This window comes from Coregonus lavaretus (assembly GCF_964263955.1).
Source record: "Coregonus lavaretus genome assembly, chromosome: 31".
Classification (NCBI taxonomy): domain Eukaryota; kingdom Metazoa; phylum Chordata; class Actinopteri; order Salmoniformes; family Salmonidae; genus Coregonus; species Coregonus lavaretus.
The window spans coordinates 22,644,523-22,667,129 of NC_140018.1; the positions used below are offsets into that span (position 1 = coordinate 22,644,523).

The 22,607-nt window shown below is 41.8% G+C and overlaps 2 protein-coding genes across 3 annotated transcripts; both read left to right on the forward strand.

Annotated features, from left to right (window-relative positions):
- Positions 1–14: 14 nt before the first annotated feature.
- On the forward strand, positions 15–18,137 carry LOC311106901 (tetratricopeptide repeat protein 13-like; the record flags this gene model as incomplete). Of its 2 annotated transcripts, none has more annotated exons than XM_084149286.1 (23): positions 15–180; positions 2,665–2,759; positions 2,867–2,942; positions 3,025–3,095; positions 4,052–4,117; positions 4,357–4,449; positions 4,811–4,927; positions 5,026–5,136; positions 5,249–5,331; positions 5,460–5,601; positions 6,406–6,580; positions 7,270–7,426; positions 7,616–7,746; positions 8,063–8,195; positions 8,332–8,424; positions 8,562–8,645; positions 8,740–8,824; positions 12,159–12,268; positions 13,701–13,836; positions 14,532–14,611; positions 14,782–14,860; positions 15,024–15,103; positions 16,934–18,137. In XM_084149286.1, the coding sequence occupies 23 exons, from the start codon at positions 15–17 to the stop codon at positions 17,046–17,048; spliced, it is 2,478 nt and encodes an 825-aa protein (XP_084005412.1). In that variant the 3' UTR covers positions 17,049–18,137. The 2 variants fall into 2 exon arrangements, with proteins under 2 accessions (XP_084005412.1, XP_084005413.1); XM_084149287.1 differs by having other exon boundaries at positions 12,162–12,268.
- Positions 18,138–18,220: 83 nt separating this feature from the next.
- Positions 18,221–22,563, forward strand: LOC311106902 (peroxiredoxin-like 2C). Its single transcript, XM_084149288.1, has 9 exons — positions 18,221–18,551; positions 18,912–18,990; positions 19,114–19,167; positions 19,277–19,322; positions 19,430–19,557; positions 20,880–20,994; positions 21,453–21,575; positions 21,717–21,854; positions 22,041–22,563. Exons 1-9 carry the CDS (start codon positions 18,446–18,448, stop codon positions 22,173–22,175), a joined length of 924 nt encoding a protein of 307 aa, XP_084005414.1. The 5' UTR covers positions 18,221–18,445; the 3' UTR covers positions 22,176–22,563.
- Positions 22,564–22,607: the final 44 nt, after the last annotated feature.

Sequence of the window (22,607 nt, forward strand, 5' to 3'; positions counted from 1 at the left end):
ACATCAAACACAACATGGCACCTGCTGGCAGTGTTGTTGTGGTAGCTCTCTCACTTCTGTACTTATCCCGTGCTATATTTTCCACGGAATACTTCTCTACACTCACTTTCTTCAATAGCGAACTGCACAAACATGGTTGCAGCTCTCCGTCAGAGTGGGAGGAATACACAACGGATTGCGGTAAGCGCTCTTTTAACACTGTTTTGCCACGTCCTCGTAACTCGCTGTGTAATGTAGATAGCTAAACTAACTTCTTCTTTTGCACCAGTTGACAGGAAGTTACATAGCAAGCCAGAGAGATAACCCCTTCTCTCGTAGAGGTTAGGATTTGATAGTAAAGGTCAGGGTAGAATCAGAGGATCCGCAACTAATATATCAAGACTAATAGAAAGTATTTCGTCAAGGTCCCTGGGCCCTGAATAATGCAGTACTATGATGTCCTTATGTAGTTAAGTTTTTAAACACGATGCCAGTTAGTACACGCTCTCTGCAGTGTATGCCTTTCCTGGGCGTGAACGTAACCAAGAGCACACGTCAAAGCTCGCACTGGCTCATTCATTGTCTTGCTGGCACAAGTTCATTATTTGGTATGTGAATTGTAGCTAAAGAAAATCGAATTGCTTTGTAAATGAATAAAAATATCCAGGAGAATGAATGAATGAGGTCATTTTATGGGTTTCCCACTGAAGTGTCACAACTTGTTAAGGCTTTTATGAATCAATCAACAATACAGTATTAGTATTTGATGTGAGCAGTCCCTTCATTGCAGGTAGAAGCCTAGAAGCCTGTCAATGTTTGTGATCCTTATATACTCAGTTTGTTAGATACACCACCCCATTCACGAAAATGGTTAGCTCCTACAGACACTGAGTCACGTGGCCATGGCTTACTATATAAAGCAGGCAGACAGGCATCGAGGCATACAGTTACTGTTCGATTGAACATTAGACTGGGCAAAACAGAACTAAGAACAGATATAGCCCCTGGTTCTCCTCAGACTTGACTGCCCTTGACCAGCACAAAAACATCCTGTGGCATACTGCATTAGCATCGAATAGCCCCCGCGATATGCAACTTTTCAGGGATGTTAGGAACCAATATACACAAGCAGTTAGGAAAGCAAAGGCTAGCTTTTTCAAACAGAAATTTGCATCCTGTAGCACTAACTCCAAAAAGTTTTGGGACACTGTAAAGTCCATGGAGAATAAGAGCACCTCCTCCCAGCTGCCCACTGCACTGAGACTAGGAAACACTATCACCACCGATAAATCTACATTAATTGAGAATTTCAACAAGCATTTTGCTACGGCTGGCCATGCTTTCCACCTGGCTACCACTACCCCGGCCACCAGCTCTGCACCCTCCACTCCAACTTGCCCATGCCCCCCCCCCCCTGCTTCTCCTTCACACAAATTCAGACAGCTGATGTTCTGAGAGAGCTGCAAAATCTGGACCCCTACAAATCATCTGGGCTAGACAATCTGGACCCTTTTTTTCTAAAACTAGCTGCCGAAATTGTCGCAACCCCTATTACTAGCCTGTTCAACCTCTCTTTCGTAACGTCTGAGATCCCCAGAGATTGTCACCCCCTCTTCAAAGGGGGTGACACTCTAGATCCAAACTGTTACAGACCTATATCCATCCTGCCCTTCGAAAGTTTTTGAAAGCCAAGATATCAAACAGATCACTGACCATTTCGAATCCCACCGTACCTTCTCCGCTATGCAATCCGGTTTCCGAGCTGGTCATGGGTGCACCTCAGTCACGCCCAAACGATATTATAACCGCGATCGATAATAGACAGTACTGTGCAGCTGTCTTCATCGACCTGGCCAAGGCTTTCGACTCTGTCAACCACTGCATTCTTATTGGCAGACTAAATAGCCTTCGTTTCTCAAATGACTGCCTCACCTGGTTCACCAACTAAATAATAATAATAATAATAATAATATGCCATTTAGCAGACGCTTTTATCCAAAGCGACTTACAGTCATGCGTGCATACATTTTTGTGTATGGGTGGTCCCGGGGATCGAACCCACTACCCTGGCGTTACAAGCGCCGTGCTCTACCAGCTGAGCTACAGAGGACCACAACTACTTCTCAGAGTTCAATGTGTCAAATCGGAGGGCCTGTTGTCTGGACCTTTGGCAGTCTCTATGGGGGTGCCACAGGGTTCAATTCTTGGGCCGACACTTTTCTCTGTGTATATCAATGATGTCGCTCTTGCTGCTGGTGACTCTCAGATCCACCTCTACGCAGACGACACCATTTTGTATACATCTGACCCTTCATTGGACACTGTGTTAACAAACCTCCAAACGAGCTTCAATGCCATACAACACTCCTTCAGTAGCCTCCAACTGCTCTTAAACACTAGTAAAACTAAATGCATGCTCTTCAATCGAACGCTGCTGGCACCAGCCCACCCGACTAGAATCACTACTCTCGACGGGTCTGACCTAGAGTATGTGGACAACTACAAATACCTAGGTGTCTGGTTAGACTGTAAACTCTCCTTCCAGACTCACATTAAGCATCTCCAATCCAAAGTTAAATGTGTGTACCTAATAAACTAGCCACTAAGTGTATATATATCCCCTTAATGACCATGTTGGCAGCAGTCTGGGCGATTTGTTGTCTGATGCTGTATGTTTCCCTACAGAGTCCTTCATTCTACAGTTGGAGGACCCAGACTGTGAGGAAGGAAGCAACCCACCATGCGAGTCTGTCTTCTCTCTCAACGCAGAGAAAATCTTGGTGAGATGCACCAAATTCACTGAGATCTCAATGCTTTTGCCTGGGCATTTCTGTTTGACTGACGCATCATTGTCGTGGAATAACTACCATTATCTTTGTTCAAACAGAGACAAGCCAAGTTGTTCATAGAGCAGAAGCGATTCCCTTTTGCAGTGGACAACCACAACACAAATGAGGAGCTTGGTAAGAAATTATTCCTGAAAGAGTTTGGTTTGTGGAGTGTATGCTATACATTGCTTGACTCTCATTATTCATTTCATTGCAGCTATAGGATATGTTCTTATTGGCAATGGCCTGTACGATGAAGCCATCAAACACTTCTCCTTGTTACTACAGGTTGGTTAACATTCATAGATGCATGAATTACAACACTAATCTTTATACATGTCTGGTCTTCTTGACAGTTTGAATAATGCATATTTTTTGTTTAGCCAAATATATGAATAGTAGAGAGACAGACTTCATCGTCCCCCATGATTAAATCGGGGAGGGGACTGTCGATCTGTCTCCTTTCGTCACACGCAAAATCTCAGACAGCACTGGCCCGATTTTGACGGAACTTGGGTGAATGATGCGTCTTGCCAAAGAGATCCTGCATTTACTAAATTACACAGATTGACCAGATGGTGGCGCTATAACAAGCGATTGAAAATGCAAACTTTGAAAGGTCACACCCCTCACCCCGTTTGAGCTAAAGTCATGAAATTCTGTACATAGGTCCCTCTCCTCACAAGGAACAAATGCGCCTAAGGCCCGCCATGATGGATTTTCCGCAATTTGGAAAAGAAAATGAACACTTAAAACGTTACTCCTCTGGCACTAAATGACCAATCCGCACGAAACTGGATATGTGGCATCTAAGGACAAAGGTCTCTCAATGCAATATTTTCCAGACTAGTACCTAAAATAACATGGCTGCTATTGACCAATAAACATTCACGTGGGTGTGGTCTGGCACATAAATGCATATAAATCAGTCACAGATAATCGTACTGTAACAAAATGTGGTGCACATGTTGCAAACACTGTCAAGACTCAACATATGCAAGAACATTCATATCCACTTGAATATTCATGGCGCTATAACGGGCACATGTTTTGGTACTATCAGTAAAGTCTACTTTGAATTGTTGTCGCTAATTGGCCGGGGGGGCTGCATCATTCGTGGGGGACGACATGTTTACTGTTGCCTTGTTTACATTACAGTACTTCCTCTCTTTTCTCCCTGCTTTGAATATGTTGTGCGGTTTGCAATGGAGGATATCAGTGTGTGTTGTCCTCTGGTGTACTAGGGGGATCCAGAGGTGGTCAGTGCCATCTACGGGAGAGGGATAGCATACGGGAAAAAGAGTCTGCAGGTAAGTGATCACAGCAGCATGATACTAGTTCACAGAATGTTGATACCAGCAGTTTTATTCAGACAGCAAATGTTTTCACTGTGACACATCATAAATACAAATCTAATCTGCACTGCTCAGCAGTTAGGATATGTGCTTGTCAGTGGACGTGATTGATGAAGGCTGCGAGCTGCCTTTTCTTTTGTCCTGGTGTGTCCAATAGGGGTGACACTGTCTCTTCTCTTCTCCTTCTATGGAAGGACATCAAGAATGCAGACTTGGCGCTGTTCGAGTTGAGCCGAGTCATCACTCTGGAGCCCAACCGCCCTGAGGTGTACGAACAGCGGGCAGAGGTGAGGATAATTCTATGCCTGTTACGGCTTCATGGGTTAACCCGCTGCTTGTGTTATACCTTGTGTTAGGGTATTGGTTTTCATTGGGGTTTACTATCATGCTTGAATTGCATGTCTGTTTAAATGGAGGACGTTTCTGTGTCACCACATGCAAAATGGTTACAAATGAGTGAGGGCGGTGGTATTCTCTCAAGCAGGCTTTAAAATACATCTTACAGTGGAGGCAACTGCTGTTGTATTAACAATATGCCTTGAAGTAGTCTAGCTACTAGACCATTGGACTCCCCCACACAAGTGAAATAAATGGAAATTATAGTAGCATTTATGTGTTTCAAGTTTTACTTCATTGATGGACTTGCAGATCCTTTCTCCACTTGGGAGGATCAGTGAGGCTCAGAGTGATCTCTCCAAAGCCATCCAGCTCCAGCCCTCTGCCCGCCTCTACAGACACAGAGGAACTCTGCTCTTCATCTCCGAGGTCAGACTGACAGACAATGTATATGGGGTCTCTGATTGGTGGTGTTGATATATAAAGTTCTCACAGTTGGTTTTATGATTTTGTTTTTCCCCAAATAGGATTATGTGGCAGCTATGGAGGATTTTCAACAGTCTTTGGATCTGAAGAAAAACCAACCCATTGCCATGCTATACAAAGGTCTAACATTCTTCCACAGAGGAATGCTCAAGGTATAGACATTTTTGTACAAAACCATAGTTGCTCAACTTTGAGTACTGCCAGTATAACCAGTTTTTGGTTAAATAATTGCATGTTTATGACTCAATATTGTCCCCCATTCAGGAAGCTATTGAAACATTCAAGGAGGCCCTGAAATTAAAATCTGACTTCATAGATGCATACAAAAGTCTCGGACAGGCCTACAGGTACAGTGGGAATGCTCTATGACCTGCTTTGGTTCCAACCTGGTCAGTTCACATCATGGTCAGGAAAAACTCAGGGCCTTAGTACTCATGGGCCAATGCAGTGAGTGATCCCTGTAACCTGTCTGTAGGGAGCTGGGAGACTTTGAGGCAGCTATGGAGAGCTTCCAGAAAGCCCTGATGCTCAACCAGAACCACATCCAGTCTCTGCAGCTGAGAGGCATGATGCTCTACCACCACGGCAGCCTCCAGGAGGCTGTCGGCAACTTCAAGGTAATGGCCGTGTCACACAGCTTCTTTCTCCTGACACGATATCAGTCTACCAATGACAGTACAGCTGAACTAGTTATTCTACATCTACCCTCTCATGACAACAGACTGCTTTACTGTGGACTATGTGCAATAGTACTGGCTAGGATGGGGCTGGCCTGCCTAAAAATGATTCTCATTTGCATCAGTTTTTCTAAGCATGCTGTCTAGAGAAAAAACCCTTGGATCAATACTTGTCCCACTCCATTTGTAACTCATCATTCCAGCCGTTACAAGCGATTCTCCTGATGTTTTGTTTTCACTGTGACGTCAGGCGGTTGATGGCATCGCAGGCTAACGAGCAGCCGTGCCGCTGATCAGACGCGCGTCACGTAGGCCACTGCCTCTCTCTGTCCCCATGGTCGCATTTGGCAGCGTAAGCGACCTGCCTATTTGCCTACTGTCCCATCGGCAGCCCTGCTGTGGTGACTCAGTAGGCCTCACGCATTGATGTGTAATAGATGTGGCGTTACTATGACGGTTACTATTACCTCCCTCCAACACATCACCTTGCATGACCGTGTCACGTGTTTCCCAGGCTGCCTGTAGAGAATGTGGTTTGGTGGGGTCATGACTCACCGGGCTAGAGCTGTTAGCCTCAGGCCATTCACACTGTCAACAGCGAAAGTTTAAGTGACTGCAGTGACATCCACTTTGAGTCAGAATTATGTATGTGTGAATTTGAGGTTCCCTCCCTCCATTTTAAATTCTTACACCTATGTGCGTCATTGGGCTTGGTGTGTAACACCTCCATGTTGTGTTTTGCAGAGGTGTCTACATTTGGAGCCCTACAACGAGGTGTGTCAGTACATGAAGGGCCTGAGCCACGTGTCCATGGGGCAGTTCTATGAAGGCATCAAGGCTCAGACTAAAGTAATGTTGAATGACCCTCTGCTGGGCCAGAAGGCAAGCTCGGAATATCTCAAAGTGAAATACCTTCGAGGTGAGTGCAGCATTAGTGACTTTAGCTTACTAAACTCCACTCCATGGTGAAGGACGTTTCTGATTAACTCCACCAACGGAGTGGAGCAGAGACCAGGCTTTGTGGAATTCAGCTCTGACTATATCGATTCACCCAAGGTCAATACTTTAAAAAAATATATTATGAAATTCTTACTATGTACCTATGTTTGTCCTCTGTAGTTGCGTGCCTTTCTTTGTTTGCTGAAATCATACTTTTTCAATAAACGTTAATCAAATACAACCACCACCTGTTTCCTTGTTGAGATTCAGTTGGTGCATTTGCGCTGAGTTGCCATCTTAGAGCAACAGCAATGAGGAAACAGTCGGTGGTTGTATTTGATTGTTTATTGATCAAGTAAGGATTTCAGCAAACAAAGAAAGGCACGCAACTACAGGGGACAAACATGGGTACAAGGTAAGCATTTCATAATTTAAATTTAAGTGTTGACCTTGAGCAAATCGATGTAGTCTAAGCTGAATTCCACAAAGCCTGGTCTCTGCTCCACTCCGTTGGTGGAGTTCATCAGAAACTTCCTTCACCGTGGAGTTTAGTCAGCTATAGTGACCTCTTAACTAACATTTCAACCTGAAGCGGAATGTTTTGTCTTTGATAATTTCTTGCCTATGGAGATATGGTTAGAATTTTCCTCATGTCATTTCCCCCCACAGAATACTCTCGCTACTTGCACTCACATCTCGACAAACCTGTGGCAGAATATAATGTTGATCAGGATCTTCCAGGAAACTTCAAAAACCACTGGGCAAAACACCTTCCTTTCCTTATAGAGGACTATGAGGAGCAGCCAGGACTGCAGCCTCATATTAAGTGAGTTTAAAGGGATAGAACCTGCTGCTGACAGTTCAATATTTTCTGCCAGCACTGCAGTATAGGCTAACTGATGGGTAATGGAGCAGGCTCTTTTACAGTAGATGACGTTAACCTACTGTGTGTTTGTGCTATTCAATCCATTTGTAACCTGCCCAACTGATCTTGTATCATGCCTTGCCATTGTAGAGATGTTCTACCTCAGAACTTTGAAAGCTACAACACTGAAGTTCAGAAGCTCATTTGCGCTGCTGATCACCTTGGTGCCCTTATGCAATACGACACACCAGGATTTCTTCCCAATCGCAGAATACACAGAGGTGGGTGAGATACTGAGCACATTCGAGTTCAGCCTCAAATCTGTTGTACATTCTTGGCTGAAATCAGATTGAGTTGTTGAAATCAATTAACTCTGTCAGTTTAATGTGACTAGTATCAGCCCTGAACAACATGTCCTTTGTTAAAAAGAATGTGCATGCTGGTACTCACGTCAAAATAACAAACAAGCTATTGTACAAGTTGGTCTTTCTGGAATACATATTGTCTTACCCCATCCTATGTCTTTAATCCAGTAGCTCCATAACAGTATATTTCAAAGTTCTGAAATTGAATATGTGCTGTGTTTCACCTCAATAGCCATGGGCCTAGCAACTCTAGAGGTCATGCAGGCTATGCAGCGCACCTGGAGCAACTCAAAGGTGCGAGTCAACGGCAAAACCAGGCAGATGCAGTGGAGAGACATGTTCGATATTGCTGTCAAATGGAGGAGGTGAGGCTTGGGTGTGAGATTGTTTTATAGTAACATTTTTTAAAATGTTATTACCGCAATGCACATCTGCAGTATCAATCACCCTGTCTACTGTTTCTATATTGTCAGTCTGTGAGGTTGTTCTGTCCCTCTGAAGGATTGCTGATCCAGACCAGCCTGTTCTTTGGCTGGACCAGATGCCTGCCAGAAGTCTCAGCCGAGGGTTCAATAACCATATTAACCTCATTAGGTAACCTAAAGGAAAATGACATAAAATCATCTCAAAGATAGTCACTGTGTGAATCTGACACACAACTGTTGAGTCAAGTTGTATTTTTAGATATCCCTTTTGATAATGTGGTTTTCCTGTTTTGTTTGTTTCCTCAGAGGACAAATCATCAACATAAGATACTTGGCCTACTTTGACAACATACTCAATTTCATCAAAGACAGAATATTGGTTTACCACAAGTGGGTCTTTTAAAGAAAAATACAGATAGCTTTTTATTGGAGAAATATCTTCTACATGGTGATATATGTTGACTTACTGATGCGTTGTCCTCAGGGCATACAACCCAAGAGGGCTACTGGAAGTCAGACAAGCACTGGAAAATGTGAACAAGGTGGAAGACCTTCTCCCCATAATGAAGGTAATAATGACACAGGGGAGGTTTAGGAAACCCTCCGGGCCAGTCCATCATCCCCGTCAGTGGCCCGCTTGGGATTTTTTTGTTGTTGTAATAATGCTATTTTTAATCTAGGCTATATAATTGATTTAAAAAAACGGAATTCCCGAAGCTGTTATGTTGATTATTTATCACACGTGCGTTGCACACACACAGCCTAGTTTGAGATAATCTGTCAGGCAGAGAGTGCGCAGCTCTCAAACAGCTGGTTGTTTGGTGGAGCCGCTCACCAAAGACCGACATTGGTAGGGGTAGGAAAGATGTTCCAAGTTATGATATCTAGCCTACCAGTAAACGCGAAGGCAAGGTATTTAAAAAGTTCAAAGTCTTGGTTGAATATTTGTGATGCACAATTCATGCATCCTGGAATAGCCTACCATGAAAATCTGACATTTCTTCTATTTGGTCCTTGAAATGTCCTTGACGTTATGTTAGCCGATTTAGAAGTTCTACTTCTCCAATGGCAATATAATTATTCTGTGATATCATTTCTGATCAGTTTTTATGAGAGATGTTGCCGCTTTCGTTTGTTTTCTGCAGTTTCAATTAACGAGTTCCATTACAAAGGGTACCCGGTTTTTGTTCACTTTCTCGTTTTAAAACATGGTACAATAACCCCTCAATAACTTTTCAACAACTCTTCTCAAATGGCGAGACTGAGTAGCTACCACATGGACAGACTGCATTTGTGTTTGTCAGGAGGATCTACTGGGGCATGCTGTCTATTTAGTCAGTCAGTGCCCACATTATTCTGACATACAGTACCAGTCAAAAGTTTGGACACCTACTCATTCAAGGGTTTTTCTTTATTTTTACTATTTCCTACATTGTAGAATAATGGTGAAGACATCAAAACTATGAAATAACATGTATGGAATCATGTAGTAACCAAGAAATTGTTAAACAAATCAAAATATATTTTATATTTGAGATTCTTCAAATAGCCACCCTTTGCCTTGATGACAGCTTTACACACTCTTGGCATTCTCTCAACCAGCTTCACCTGGAATGCTTTTCCAACAGTCTTGAAGGAGTTCCCACATAAGCTGAGCACTTGTTGGCTGCTTTTCCTTCACTCTGCCGTCCGACTCATCCCAAACCATCTCAATTGGGTTGAGGTCGGGGGATTGTGGAGGCCAGGTCATCTGATGCAGCACTCCATCACTCTCCTTCTTGGTAAAATAGCCCTTACACAGCCTGGAGGTGTGTTGGGTCATTGTCCTGTTGAAAAACAAATGATAGTCCCACTAAGCCCAAACCAGATGGGATGGCGTATCGCTGCAGAATGCTGTGGTAGCCATGCTGGTTAAATGTGCCTTGAATTCTAAATAAATCACCAGACAGTGTCACCAGCAAAGCACCCCCACACCATAACACCTCCTCCTCCATGCTTTACGGTAGGAACTACACAATGCTGAGATCATCCATTCACCCACACCGCGTCTCACAAAAACACAGCGGTTGGAACTGAAAATCTCCAATTTGGACTCCAGACCAAAGGACACATTTCCACCGGTCTAATGTCCATTGCTTGTGTTTCTTGGCCCAAGCAGGTCTCTTCTTCTTATTGGTGTCCTTTAGCAGTGGGTTCTTTGCAGCAATTTGACCATGAAGGCCTGATTCACACAGTCCCCTCAGAACAGTTGATGTTGAGATGTGTCTGTGACTTGAACTCTGTGAAACATTTATTTGGGTTGCAATTTCTGAGGCTGGTAACTCTAATGAACTTATCCTCTGCATCAGAGGTAACTCTGGGTCTTCCATTCCTGTGGCGGTCCTCATGAGAGCCAGTTTCATCATAGCGCTAATGATGGACTGTCATTTCTCTTTGCTAATTTGAGCTGTTCTTGCCATAATAAGGACTTGGTCTTTTACCAAATAGGGCTATCTTCTGTATACCCCCCTACCTTGTCACAACACAAATGATTGGCTCAAACGCATTAAGAAGGAAAGAAATTCCACAAATTAACTTTTAACAAGGCACACCTGTTAATTGAAATGCATTCCAGGTGACTACCTCAAGAAGCTGGTTGAGAGAATGCCAAGAGTGTGCAAAGCTGTCATCAAGGCAAAGGGTGGCTATTTGAAGAATCTGAAATATAAAATATATTTTGATTTGTTTAACACTTTTCTTTGGTTACTACATGATTCCATATGTGTTATTTCATAGTTTTGATGTCTTCACTATTATTCTACAATGTAAAAAATAAAGAAAAACCCTTGAATGAATAGGTGTGTCCAAACTTTTGACTGGTAGTGTATTTTAGAATGTAAACATAATGTGAATGTCAATGCATAATGCCATTGGGTATGCCTATTAAAAATGCATTATTCTTAGTGGTTATGCATACTTTTTTTGCATAATTATAATTATTTTATTTTTTAATTATCCCCAATTTCGTCATATCCAATTACGATCTTGTCTAATCGCTGCAACTCCCCAACGGGCTCTGGAGAGGCGAAGGTCGAGTCATGCGTCCTCCGAAACATGACCCGCCAAACCGCGCTCCTTAACCCGGAAGCCAGCCGAACCAATGTGTCGGAGGAAACACTGTTCAACTGACGACCGAAGTCAGCCTGCAGGCGCCCGGTCCGCCACAAGGAGTCGCTAGAGCGCGATGAGCCAAGTAAAGCCCCCCCCCCAGCCAAACCCTCCCCTAACCCAGATGACGCTGTGCCAGTTGTGCGCTGCTCTATGGGACTCCCAGTCACGGCCGGTTGTGACACAGCCTGGGATCTGTGTCACAGACCTCTGCGCCACTTGGGAGGCCCATAATCAGTTTTTTTTTTTGTTGGGGGGGGTTCTTCTTCTATATAGGCTATTTACAACAATTAAATGTAAAATGTAGGTCCTTGAAAATTACAATTAAGTCCTTGAATTTGACCTGCCAGTATAAACCCTATATAGGCTACTTAATCAGTCCGTAAATGGAAGATAAAATCCCTTACTATTGAAATTATGCGTGCATCATTCGCTTTCCTGTCAGATCTAGACTCTGGACAGTATTATTTTCATTTGCGTCAGTAGCTTTCAGTTGGCACTGTCCCGGTGAGCCACTGGCAAATTTACCTAAATGTCGAGCCCAGGAACAACACCCTGATAAGAAAATATTGACTCCTCTGGACCCAGGGGTCAAAGCTTCGAGGCCTGATGTATTCATGGGAATAGCATCTAGGAACTACTGAGTGGTGTGTGTGATATCATGTACATCAGAACTGAGATCTAGGTCAACATGGCATGAGTTTCACAGCTGATAGAATGTCTGATTTGCTGCTGTTTTGCATTTCTATCCTGAAGCAGTTTAACAGTAAAACGAGGGATGGCTTCACAGTGAACTCTAAGGTGCCCAGTCTAAAAGACCCTGGGAAAGAATATGACGGTTTCACCATCACCATAACAGGAGACAGGTCAGTTTATTTGGTTCTAATAAATTAATAAAGAACTAAGCTCTTGACATTATAGTCTACCTCCGTCAGTGGTTTACCTAAGATATTCCAATCAAATGGAAATTCAATAATTTTTCCCATCACAGAACATAATTTAATGTGCAAAAACATCAGGGTTTAATATGTCAACTTGGCTTAGTTGAAAGCAGTTAAATACAGGTAACTGCCAAAATACAGAAAACACTTGAGTAAATGAGGGATACAAAGTATATTGAAAGCAGGTGGTTCCACACAGCTGTGGTTCGTGAGTTAATTAGGCAATTTACATCCATCATGATTAGGGTCATGTATAAAAATGCTTGTCAGGCAATTATTTTGGCTACCATGGCTATGCCCCCATAGGATGACAATGCCCCCATCCACAAGGAACGAGTGGTCACTGAATGGTTTGATGAACATGAAAACGATGTAAACCATATGCCATGGCCATCTCAGTCACCAGATCCCAACCCAATCGAACACTTATGGGAGATTCTGGAGCGGTGCCTGAGACAACGTTTTCCACCACCATCAACAAAACACCAAATTATGGAATTTCTCGTGGAAGAATGGTGTCGCATCCCTCCAATAGAGTTCCAGACACTTGTAGAATCTATGCTGAGGTGCATTGAAGACGTTCTGGCTTGTGGTGGCCCAACGCCCTATTAAGAAACTTTATGTTGGTGTTTCCTTTATTTTGGCAGTTACCTGTACTTCAATGAATAATATTGTTGTTCATTCGAATTCAGCGCTCAGACATTTTTGTTAGGGAACTTCTAGCAAATGTTCTAGGTCTGTTTGTTGATGTTGCGTTGAAGTTACATTATGTAGTAGAAAGACCTAATCCTTTCTTAGCATTAAACAATGTTGAACAGGGAAATAAAATCTAACTTTCCCAAGAGCCCCTTGATGGGAAAGAACCAGACAATCAGTCCCTTTGGGGGTGCAGAACAAAAATACTGAGAAACTGCCAGAGGCAAGAGCTGCAGTGAGAAACATATTGTATAGGATTCCTCAAGTGTGGAATATTATCTAAAAAAGAATGGTTGCATCTGAGAAATGAAATATAAACAGCCAAGCCCCCTATTTGAACTGATTTGAATTCTTTGTCATTCAGTTCGAACTTTCTAAGACATCTTGAAATACAAGACTTGAAATACTATGATTCAGCTTGTTATTCTCAGCTCTAACCCTACAGCTTTCACCAAAGTGCAGTTTGTTGTCTGTCCCTTGATGAATGTTGATGTACAGTACCACAGTGTTTGTTCAGACCATGGTACAGTACCACAGTGTTTGTACAGACCATGGTACAGACCACAGTGTTTGTACAGACCATGGTACAGACCACAGTGTTTGTACAGACCATGGTACAGACCACAGTGTTTGTTCAGACTGTGTATTTGTGTTGCCTTAGAGTGGGCAACATGCTGTTCTCAGTGGAGACCCAGACCACAGAGGAGCGCACTCAGCAGTACCAGTCTGAGATCGAGTCCATCTACAAAGACCTGACTGCCAAGGGCAAGGCTCTCATGCTGTCCACTGAACTTGGGGTATGCTCTCTCTCTTCCTCGTTCCCTCTGTTTTCTTTTCTCTGACTGTCATCTCAACAATCCAATCCATAATGTTGCTCTACTATCTGATATAACGCAAAAATGTTCCTATTGTCGTGTTGATAGATTCACTCTCTACCACTGAAAATGGGGAGCAGTCAGTTTTGTATGAGGCTAGCTAACCTGTTAAGTATTCAGTCCCTTAAACATTTACATTTACATTTTAGTCATTTAGCAGACGCTCTTATCCAGAGCGACTTACAGTCAGTGAATACATATTTTTTTATACTGGCCCCCCGTGGGAATTGAACCCACAACCCTGGCATTGCAAATGCCATGCTCTATCAACTGAGCTACATCCCTGCCGGCCATTCCCTCCCCTACCCTGGACGACGCTGGGCCAATTGTGCGCCGCCCATGAGTCTCCCGGTCGCGGCCGGCTGCGACAGAGCCTGGATTCGAACCAGGATCTCTAGTGGCACAGTTTACACTGCGATGCAGTGCCTTAGACCACTGCGCCACTCAGGAGACGTTAAACTTAGTAGACCCCTCCCAAGTTAAAATTCCATTAACAAACTTCACATGACTTAATCATGATGGCTCACATACAGTATCAATATCAGTCTCCTATTGTTGTATAATCATATTACCTCTGTAAGTGGACCCTGTATTGTGTTTTTGTTTCTCTCTTTCAGGATGCAGATGCAGTGTGTAATTTAATTCTCTCCCTGGTTTACTACTTTTGTAATCTTATGCCCCTCTCCAGAGGGTCCAGGTAAGGTGTTGTCCAAGTCATATTTTCTGCTATAACCATTAAGACATGATGTAACGACACGGTTTTCAGTTGGTCTTGTCTGAATTGTGATTTTACTTTGTGAAAGGTTTTTTAGTTATGAAATAAGTCTCATTTCCCTATATTTTGTCCCTATTTCCCATTTTGGACAGTGTTGTGGCATACTCTGTTGTCATGGGAGCACTGATGGCCAGTGGAAAGGAGGTGATAGGCAGAATCCCCAAAGGGAAGGTAATACTGATGAATAGTTTTGCTCTACTATACACCACTTTATTATAATACATTACCAGTGGTGGAAAATGGGTTATTCATAATCATGTATGTTATATGTAGTTATCAATTAGCCTGTTTTTAAGCATTTTCCTTGTTTATGATTTTTTTTTCTTCTCTCCAGTTGGTTGATTTTGAAGCCATGACAACACCCAGTCCTGACAGGTTTAGTAAAACTGCAAAAAACTGGATGAATTTAAAGAGGTGAGTAGCTCGGCATATCCACTTTTTTCACCTTTAAACACGTCATAAGTTGGCCAATTATTTATTCCTATCTGTATTGATAACCATATAAACAGCTGAAGTCGGAAGTTTACATACACTTAGGTTGGAGTCATTAAAACTTGTTTTTCAACCACTCCACAAATTTCTTGTTAACAAACTATACTTTTGGCAAGTCGGTTAGGACATCTACTTTGTGCATGACACAAGTAATTTTTCCAACAATTATTTACAGACAGATTATTTCACTTATAATTCACTGTATCACAATTCCGGTGGGTCAGAAGTTTACATACACTAAGTTGACTGTGCCTTTAAACAGCTTGGAAAATTCCAGAAAATTATGTCATGGCTTTAGAAGATTCTGATAGGCTAATTGACATAATTTGAGTCAATTGGAGGTGTACCTGTAGATGTATTTCAAGGCCTACCTTCAAACTCAGTGCCTCTTTAAGTTGTGGCAAAATGGCTTAAGGACAACAAAGTCAAGGTATTGGAGTGGCCATCACAAAACCCTGACCTCAATCCTATAGACAGTTTGTGGGCAGAACTGAAAAAGCATGTGCGAGCAAGGAGGCCTACAAACCTGACTCAGTTACACCAGCTCTGTCAGGAGGAATGGGCCAAAATTCACCCAACTTATTGTGGGAAGCTTGTGGAAGGCTACCCGACACGTTTTACCCAAGTTAAACAATTTAAAGGCAATGCTACCAAATAATAATTGAGTGTATGTAAACTTCTGACCCACTGGGAATGGGATAAAAGGAATAAAAGCTGAAATAAATCATTATCTCTACTATTAACTGACCTAAGACAGGGAAATTTTACTAGGATTAAATGTCAGGAATTGTTAAAAACTGAGTTTAAATGTATTTGGCTAAGGTGTATGGAAACTTCCGACTTCAACTGTATACAGTACCAGTCAAAAGTTTGGATGCACCTACTCATTCAAGGGTTTCTACATTGTAGAATAATCGTGAAGACACCAAAACTATGAAATAACACATGGAATCATGTAGTAAACAAAAAAGTGTCAAAGTTCTTGAAATGTTCCGTATTGACTGACCTTCATGTCTTAAAGTAATGAAGGACTGTCGTTTCTCTTTGCTTATTTGGGCTGTTCTTGCCAAAATATGGACTTGGTCTTTTACCAAATAGGGCTATCTTCTGTATACCCCCCCCCCTACCTTGTCACAACACAACTGATTGGCTCAAACGCATTAATAAATAAATAAATTCCACAAATTAACTTTTAACAAGGCACACCTGTTAACTGAAATGCATTCCAGGTGACTACCTCATGAAGCTGGTTGAGAGAATGCCAAGAGTGTGCAAAGCTGTCATCAAGGCAAATGGTGGCTATTTGAAGAATCTGAAATATAAAATATATTTTGATTTGTTTAACACTTTTCTTTGGTTACTACATGATTCCATATGTGTTATTTCATAGTGTTGATGTCTTCACTATTATTCTACAATGTAAAAAATAAAGAAAAACCCTTGAATGAATAGGTGTGTCCAAACTTTTGACTGGTAGTGTATTTTAGAATGTAAACATAATGTGAATGTCAATGCATAATGCCATTGGGTATGCCTATTAAAAATGCATTATTCTTAGTGGTTATGCATACTATTAGTTTAACACTTTTTTGGTTACTACATGATTCCATATGTGTTATTTCATAGTTTTGATGTCTTCACTATTATTCTACAATGTAAAAAATAAAGAAAAACCCTTGAATGAGTAGGTGTGTCCAAACCTTTGACTGGTACTATATAATTTATATATATATATATTTTTTTACCTCTTAGCCTACCAGTGTGGTACCAGAGTCTTCCATCGGTAGCAGAAACCTTCCCAATGACTAGAACCATGATTGAGGTCCTCAACACGGACTCCACATCGCACTGTCCAAAGAAGTCCTAACACCTCATCTCCTGATGAGAACAAGGGCCCGTCTGTCTGCTCATAGTCTATGGCCAACTCAACCCCCAAAGCACAATGTCTGTCTAAACATGATTTAGAACAACTACATGTTGTTCCGGTCTGGCCCGATATATGCAATACCAGCAAAACCCTATTAGGGTCTAGTGTGTAAAAGCTACGAAATGTAATTAATTACATTAATTTGAATGAGAGTTAATCTCTCGATCGTGATTGACACTTTTTTTTAAATCCTATTTTTAAAAACCCTCACAGCTATTCTGTCTATAAGCAGAGAAAGTGTGGGAGGAGATTCTAAAATGTAAACTTTCCTTCAGGGCTATGCAGTTCCACTTGGGATACTTGAACATTTAGAAAAGTCAAGCAATCTTTTTATTTAGTCTTGACGATATTGGACAGTGTCACTGTGCTATTGCCATTTTCTGTAATTGTTTTTAACTTGACCTAAAGGCATGAGGAAGGGTTGGTTTCAGGTTGGGTCCAACTTGTTTTGGGGAAAGCACACATTGTGCCATGATATCATTCCTCTTGTCTTATTTTGAGACATCTGTGATTTTCATTGTTGCTTTCCTTTCTTTTTTCTGTAAAATGTTTGTAAATAATTTGACCATGGTCTTATTGACACAACATTAGAACGAACGTTCAGGGATACATTTTGGGGATGTTGTTCAATTGCTCTGAAGAACTTTGGTTTTCAGTTTGTTCCCCACTTACCCTTTTACTATGAATGACACAATAGAATATGCATCGCCTGCTTGGGTCCTTATTCAATGAGCTCCAGATGATCATGTGAAACAACCAACAACAACAGAGTTCTCTGCTTGATTGTCTTTTTTTGTCAGTACTACTGTTTTTATAATAATGTTTCCATATCAATGATTGTGCTGAATGGCTGGGATTGGTATTTATTTTTTTAGCCTGAGTGAATTAGCTATGTTTATTAAAGCGCAAAGGTGGATTTGTAAGCGAGCCATATGTCCCATCTTGAAGTTTAAACTTGAAGGAAAGAAATCTGTGGAGTTTTTGGGGAATTGGGATGTTCAATGGTTAATACAATTGGTTGACACATTAGTGGTTTGTTTCTTGTTATTTCAATTCAACCAGGAGTGATAATTATATGTTTATCTACAGTTATGCCAGATCACCCACAAAGATGTTTAATTAATGAGCTTGCTTGCTAAACCATTCCAACACACATTACTTGTACTTTATGATTCAGGTCAGCAGATGTCGCACAAGTGCTCCCAAATACTGTGAACCACCATGACTTTAGCCAAATCATGTGATGTTTGATAAGCCTGGATACGGCTTTCTTGCTACACAGTAGCAGCTAACACTAGTGATTCTCCTCTGCTGAAGGGGGCTGACAGGGACCAGAGATGGCTGAAGATATCAGTGAGGCAGAAGATACTCTTATTTATGGTTTAACAGGCTTGAATACTATGGGAAGAATCCTACTTGAAAATGGCAAGCAAGAAGCAGCAGGTACAGTATATACTACCAGTATTTCTGTAGCTATCTTGTGGCATTATCTAGCTGACTGTCACATGTAACCTATGCAAAGTTGTAGAGTGAGCCAATAGCAACAGCCTATGAATAGCTATGAATATTGAAATAATATTGACAGTGTGGTATCTCTGTAAGCACTAGAGTGAATTTTGCTACCATCAGTTTAAAATATATATATCTGATACATTACATGTAGCCTACATCACATGTTCTTAAAGTAGAAAAGTGTGGTAGGGATTAATAATTGAACAATAGAGAACTAAGCCCTGTCATGCAGTTGGCAACACTGACAGTTGCACAATTGGCTGGATACATTGTTACTTTGTCATTCCTCAGGTTCCATTGAAGATTTTGTCCCAAATAAAATTACAACTTTATTTGGACTAATGACTTGTGGTGCCAACTTCTACAACAGGTGGGTGCATTTTAGAGACGTTCAGCCTACTTCATTTTCCTTTCCTCATTTGTTTTGCTGACATACTGAGAGTTGGGGTCATTTGGTCCAATTCTGCTGACTAATTTTGTTAACATTTGTTAGTATTGGTGTGAAGAAGAAGATTGATGCTGAAAACCTGTGGAAGAAGTCTTATCAGTGAGTTTGAAGATCAAATATCAGAGAACTGCGTAACTCAAATCTGCAAAAAATGTTATTTTAGAAGAAACTCTTTGACGGACACCTCTCTCCCCCAATCTTTCACCAGCCATGCCAAGGTGCAAGAGCAAGTAGAGGAACTCCTGCAGTTGGAGGTTAGTCTTCCGTTCTAAACAATGGTCCATTGTTATCTGTGGTTGAGGCGTACCCTTGGAAAGACTTGAGAAATGAGGATGTTGTGTGTGTGCTTGTTTTCCTGCAGGAGGAATGGGATGCCTTTCTGGACCGCATAGACACTGCGCTGAAGACAAGTGACAAACGGCTCACAGGAGGCCCAACTTCACAGAATCTGAGTGCTGATACACCCCTCACAGATGCCAGGAGTGGAGAGTGAGTCAACATAGATACTGAACAAAAATATAAACGCAACATGCAATAATTTCTAAGGTTTTACTGAGTTACAGTTCATATAAGGAAAACAGTCAATTGAAATAAATTCATTAGGCCCTAATCTATGGATTTTATATGAATGGGAGTACAGATATGGATCGGTTTGTCACAGATACCATACCATTAAAAAAAAGTTAGGGGCGTGGATCAGAAAACCAGTCAGTATCTGGTGTGACCACCATTTGCCTCATGCAGCGCGACAAGTCTCCTTCTCATAGAGTTGGTCAGGCTGTTGATTGTGGCCTGTGGAATGTTGTCTCTCTCCTCTTCAATGGCTGTGCAAAGTTGCTGGATATTGGCTGGAACTGGAGCACGCTGTTGTACATGTCGATCCAGAGCATCCCAAACCTGATCAATGGGTGACATGTTTGGTGAGTATGCAGACCATGGAAGAACTGGGACATTTTCAGCTTCCAGGAATTGTGTACAGATCTTTGCGACATGGGGCTGTACATTATCATACTGAAACATGAGGTGATGGCGGCGGATGAATGGCACGACAATGGGCCTCAGAATCTCGTCACAGTATCTCTGTGCATTTTAATTGCTATCGATAAAATGCAATTGTGTTCGTTGTCCGTAGCTTATGCCTGCCCATACTATAACCCCACCGCCACCATGGGGCACTCTGTTCACAACGTGACATCAGCAAACTGCTCGCCCACACAACACCATACACATGGTCAGCGGTTGTGAGGCTGGTTAGACGTACTGCCAAATTCTCTAAAATGACGTTGGAGGCGGCTTATGGTAGAGAAATGAACATTCAATTATTTGGCAACAGCTCTGGTGGACATTCCTGCAGTCAGCATGCCAACTGCACGCTCCCTCAATATTTGAGACATCTGTGGCATTGTGTTGTGTGACAAAACTGAAAACTGCACATTTTAGAGTGCCATTTTATTGTCCCCAGCACAACGTGCACCTGTGTAATGATCATGCTGTTTAATCAGCTTCATGATATGCCACACCTGTAAGGTGGATGGATTATCTTGGCAAAGGAGAAATGCTCACTAACAGGGATGTAAACAAATTTCTGCACAACATCTGAGAGAGATACGTTTTCTGTGTGTATGGAAAATGTTGGGGCTATTTTATTTCAGCTCATGAAACATGGCACCAACACTTTACATGTTGCATTTATATTTTTGTTCAGTGTATAAAAATAAATAAACTTGTCTCTGAAGAACTAGGAGAAAGTTATAGAGAAAATCGTGTGAGTACAGAAATGACCCAAACTGACCCTCTGTTGTGTTGTGCAGGAATGTGACTCTGGGACAGTACTTTGGGAAACGGGAGAATCTGCTGCTGGTTCTGATCCGACACTTTGGATGACTACCGTGACGCGAGCACGTGGCTGAGATGGAGACCCAACAGGTCAGTCTACCTGAGAGGAGAGGAGCGTATCTCCTACCATCTCTGTGCTCCTAACTTCATGGAACATAACCTACCATCTTTCAGTGACCTTAACTTGTAACGTCCTCTAGCAGCTTAGTGTCAGTCCTTTATTGTACTATGTATCTTCAGTTGGTATGGGCGCGAGCACTCAAATATGTTTGAGTACTCGATTAAAGGTTTGTATTCGATTGCTAATAATGAAATAAAAGTACTCAATGTACAAATGCAACTATTTAGCAGGTTGAATTGATAAGCACTGACAAAATGTTAATCTCTAAGATGTGTTTATTGTTTGTGGAGTATGTAAAATGCAGTGAAAACATTGCACAAACTTGTTTTGCCTTCAGACCCATTTTACGCTAACAAGCGAGTAAATGATTTGCATAAGAGCACTCGAAATACAGACATTCTTTCAAATGCCCATCCTTCATTTTCAGGGACTCCTAGATTCTCAGTCAACTCGGGTACTGGTGGTCTCCTTTGGCTGTCGAGAAGGTGCTCAGCTCTGGCTAGAACAGACGGGCTGCAAGTACGACATGCTGCTTGACCCACAGAGGAAGGTAAGAGCTGGGCTGCCACTATAGAGGGCCACTCAGGGTTGATCATGACCTATTGACCTTTGGTAGCTGAATGTAAAGCTTTTATGTACTCTGTGTTATGCCAATGTTTCGCCAACTGGATACATATTCTCTGTGTTTCAGATTTACAAGGCATTTGGCCTGGGATCTTCCTATTCAAAGGTGATGAATTTTGGCTGCTTGCTTCAATATGCAGAGTATGTTGCGTTAGGCCAAGAGTTTCCTGACATCCCACCACGTTTCCTGGAAGATCTCTATCAGGTATTCAGAAATATATCTGAAAATATTTCATCCTACTTAAGATACGACGTACAGTAGCTATACATTAAACACATCAAATATTTTCTCTTTCCATGAAGAAAAGTATCCATACAATGCCCTTTTATTTCGGGATAGGTTTGTATAATCCATGTCCTCATTCTAATTCAGTTTTTGATATGATTTCAGATGGGCGGTGATTTTGTCCTGGATGAAGGCGGGAAAGTGATCCTCTCTCATCCCTGCAAGAATCCAATGGACAGGCCTGAAGTAGCACAGATGGTGGCTACCATCTCATCTGTTGGCCATCCTACTAGCTTATAATGTAGTAGTGACTCACTCCATCTGAGTGGACATGGCACTGACCCCTCAGAGGAAGCGCACCTCCTTGGCTTATGTGGATGAAGACACAGATCACACTCATGACCTCATGAAGAGCAGTGTCTGATGGAACTCACAAGCCAATGACAACTGCCCTTCCTGCTGAGTGATCAGTGCTGTGCTAGTGCTATTATTCCTGACTGAATTCTAAGATTGTAGATTCTGTTTACTGACATTTTGATTTAAATTCATTCAGAACTCGATGATTTTTAAGGATAATCACTAACTTTGAGTAAAAATAATTCAGATCATGATAATGTGACAAAGGAACCTTTTCAAATATTTTATTGCACAATATTTGTACTAGAACTATGCTGTTTTTGGGTTTACACTAACTGAAAAAGTACAGTAATAAATGTTATACTTTTAATCATG